The sequence below is a fragment of the Macaca nemestrina genome, chromosome 11 (genome assembly GCF_043159975.1).
Source record: "Macaca nemestrina isolate mMacNem1 chromosome 11, mMacNem.hap1, whole genome shotgun sequence".
Classification (NCBI taxonomy): Eukaryota; Metazoa; Chordata; class Mammalia; order Primates; family Cercopithecidae; genus Macaca; species Macaca nemestrina.
In genome coordinates, this window is record NC_092135.1 from 106,233,302 (window position 1) to 106,236,410 (window position 3,109).

The following is a 3,109-nucleotide window of genomic DNA, read 5'->3' on the forward strand; positions in this document are numbered from 1 at the left end:
GAAATCTAAACAGATTTCTGATAATCTGGTTTGAAGCGGCAAGCTGTTTAAAGGCCAGAGAATCAAATAAGGTAATGTACTATGAAACTTTGGCAAACTGTTAAGTTCTACTTAATATAAAGACGTCTTTCTGTTGTGAGAACTTCCTTTATCTATGTATTACACATCTTGGTTGCCATTTGCCTTGTGTGTGTAAATAAAATAAGATAGAAGTAGGGCACAGTAAAGACACAAGCAAATCAGTGCCAGGAACACACAGAAAATATTTTATTAGTTTCCAAATTAAGAAATGACAAAGGAGGACATATTTCAGGAGAAATCTATGACTCTCCTCAGAGAGCCCACTCTGGCATTCATGGACCCCCAGTCCTGGTAGCGCCTGTAGTCCCCTGGCGTCAGCAGGTACTGCCGTCCTCGGTAGTTGGGCAGCTCGTAGAGGACCCAGGAGCCCTCCAGCACATTGAGGGAGTGGATTTCATTGAAGTGGAAGCGGTCCTGAAGAGAGGAGCAGTCCTCAGTGAACTCTATCATCTGGCCTCTGTAGTCCTCCCTCTCATAGAGTCTGATCCTGTGAGAGCCAGCCTGGCAGACCCAGAAATAAAAGGAGGAGAAAAGCAACCATGAAACGATTCCAATGCATTGTCAGGCAGTCCAGCTTGGTGAGCACCTGCTCAAGTCATTTAGAAATACATGGCAAAATTTAATTAATTCTGAATATTTATAAACTCCTCATTACCGAGGGCAGAAATTCAGTACCTTTTCAAGATTATAAAGTGTGGTGAAGAAATTGAGAAGGAAATCTCACTCTTTAATATATTCAGCTATTTCTCAGCATAAGCTGACTCCTATGCTCAGTATCCTGTACACACACAAACCCAAACCTGTAACAGCTTATTACTATTTTATGCCATTTTGAAGAAATGTTTTAATATTAAAATAAACATTAAATTATAAAGAAATGTATTTAAATTATGTATAATTTTAATATACATGATATCTAATATATAATTATATACTATATTTAAAATATATTATAAAATATATAAAATTATATTTTATTTAAAATAATTATATTTTATTTTAATAATTATATTCAAATTATATTTTATAAGTATAAATTAAGATTATATTTATTTTAAAAATTACATTTTATTTAAAAATAACTTTTACTAAAACATAAATAAAATATATTTAAAATACACAAATATAAGGGCTGGGGCAGTGGCTCATTCCTGCAGTCCCAGCACCTTGGGAAGCCAAGGCGGGTGGATCACTTGAGGTCAGGAGTTCAAGACTGCCCTGATGAATATGACAAAACCTTGTCTATACTAAAAATACAAAAATTAGCCAGGTGTGGTGGTGCGTGCCTGTAATCCCAGCTACTTAGGAAGAGAATTGCTTGCACCCGGGAAGCAGAGGTTGCAGTGTGCCAAGATCATGCCACTGCTCTCCAGCCTGGGGGACAGAGCAAGACTTTGTCAAAAAAAAAAAAAAAATAATAATAATAAAATAAATAAAAATACAAATACAAAAATTAGCTGGGTGTGGTGGCATGCTCCTGTAACTCCAGCTGCTCAGGAGACTGAGACAGGAGAATCATTTGAATCCGGGAGGCGGAGGTTGCAGTTAGCTGAGATCTCACCACTGCATTCCAGCCTGCGCGTCAGAGTGAGACTCTGTCTCAAAAAAACAAAACAAAACCACAACCCCCCCAAAATAAATATAATGTAAATGAAACATATTAAAAATATATTAAAATATATTTAAAATATAATATAATTTATATAGTTATATAAACATATTAAATATATATTAACTAGATATATTATTAAATACATTATATTCATTAAATATATTTAATGTAAATATATTTAAAATATTAAAATATGTATTTTAAATATAAGTATTTAAAATATATTAAATATATCATTTAATATACTGAATTAAATGATAATGCATCATTTAAATAAATGAGATAAATATCATATGTTAAATATATAAGCCTTCTTTTTAAAATAGAAGTATTTTAAACATATTAAACTATTAAATATTAAATATTAAGGTAATGTATTAAAGAACAATTAATTATAAGTCAATAATTTGTGAATGCAATGAAGAAAAATGGGGAAATAAATCAGTAAGTCCAAGGACGAATTCTTCATAAACATTAGTGTTTTCACACACATATGGGATATACGTGGCACCTGTGTGAAATATCTGTGTTGCTCTCCATTGAAGGAAAGTCTTACTCATATAGGCTGGGAAAACCCAAAATGTGCAAGAGAGGAGCAAAAAGGGGAAAAAGTCTCAAAAGAAATTACCCTGTTTGCTTAGTAACTGCCGTACCCTCTGGCATTTATTCTTCTATTGGGTATTAGTGGTTTTTCTACAACTCCATTCTAAATGATTCCAGAACAGGACTTTTAAGTCTTATACAATCCCTAGGGCAGGCGACACATTCCTACTCAATAAATATTTGTGGATTAATTGTGATTAATTGGTTTCTGGGTAACACTTTGCTTTTGTGAGGGGCAAACTCTATTGACTTAATCCACTATAGTTCATCTTTTGTCCACTCTCAGTTATTGTGACTCATCACTACTGCTAATGTTTAACTTTTTCTTGAAACCATCCAGTGAGTGTCCTGAGGGCCTGGGTCCTGACATGAGGCTGCACTCACGTGGGGGATGAGGCGGCAGGAGCGGACCGAGTCGCTGAGGCCCATCCACTGCTGGTGGTCGGCATAGTCGCCGCGGCGCAGGAAGTACTGGAGGCCCGAGTAGTTGGGCAGCTCATAGAGCATCCAGCAGCCGCTGTCCACGCGCACGGAGTTGCAGCGGCTCAAGTAGGGCTGCAGGTTGGGGTGGTCGCTGCTGCATTCGTAGTGGCGGCCCTGGAAGCCCCGGTCCTCGTAGAGGGTGATCTGCAAGGCAAGGCGAGGCAAGGCGAGGGCTCACAGGCCTGCCCCTGCCCCAGTCTCCGGCCCCCGCGATACAGGAAGCTCCCGGGGCTCGGGGCGCGGGCTGGGCTCACCTTCCCCATGGCTGGCTGGACGCGCGGCGGGGCTGAGCGGGTGGGGCGGCGGCGCGGCGGGGCTGAGCGGGTGGGG

The 3,109-nt window shown here is 38.9% G+C and overlaps 1 protein-coding gene across 1 annotated transcript; it reads right to left on the minus strand.

Moving 5' to 3' along the window:
• Nucleotides 1–243: 243 nt before the first annotated feature.
• On the minus strand, nucleotides 244–3,109 carry LOC105467999 (gamma-crystallin D). Its single transcript, XM_071072473.1, has 3 exons — nucleotides 3,034–3,109; nucleotides 2,681–2,923; nucleotides 244–582 (listed from the first exon to the last, which is right to left on the minus strand). The coding sequence occupies exons 1-3, from the start codon at nucleotides 3,040–3,042 to the stop codon at nucleotides 310–312; spliced, it is 525 nt and encodes a 174-aa protein (XP_070928574.1). The 5' UTR covers nucleotides 3,043–3,109; the 3' UTR covers nucleotides 244–309.

Bases quoted from the DNA above. Each gene is read 5' to 3' on its own strand.
- LOC105467999 (XM_071072473.1), bottom strand. The intron at 583-2,680 runs GTGAGTGCAGCC...TGGGTCTGCCAG, and splicing joins CCTGCCGCCTCATCCCCCAC to GCTGGCTCTCACAGGATCAG.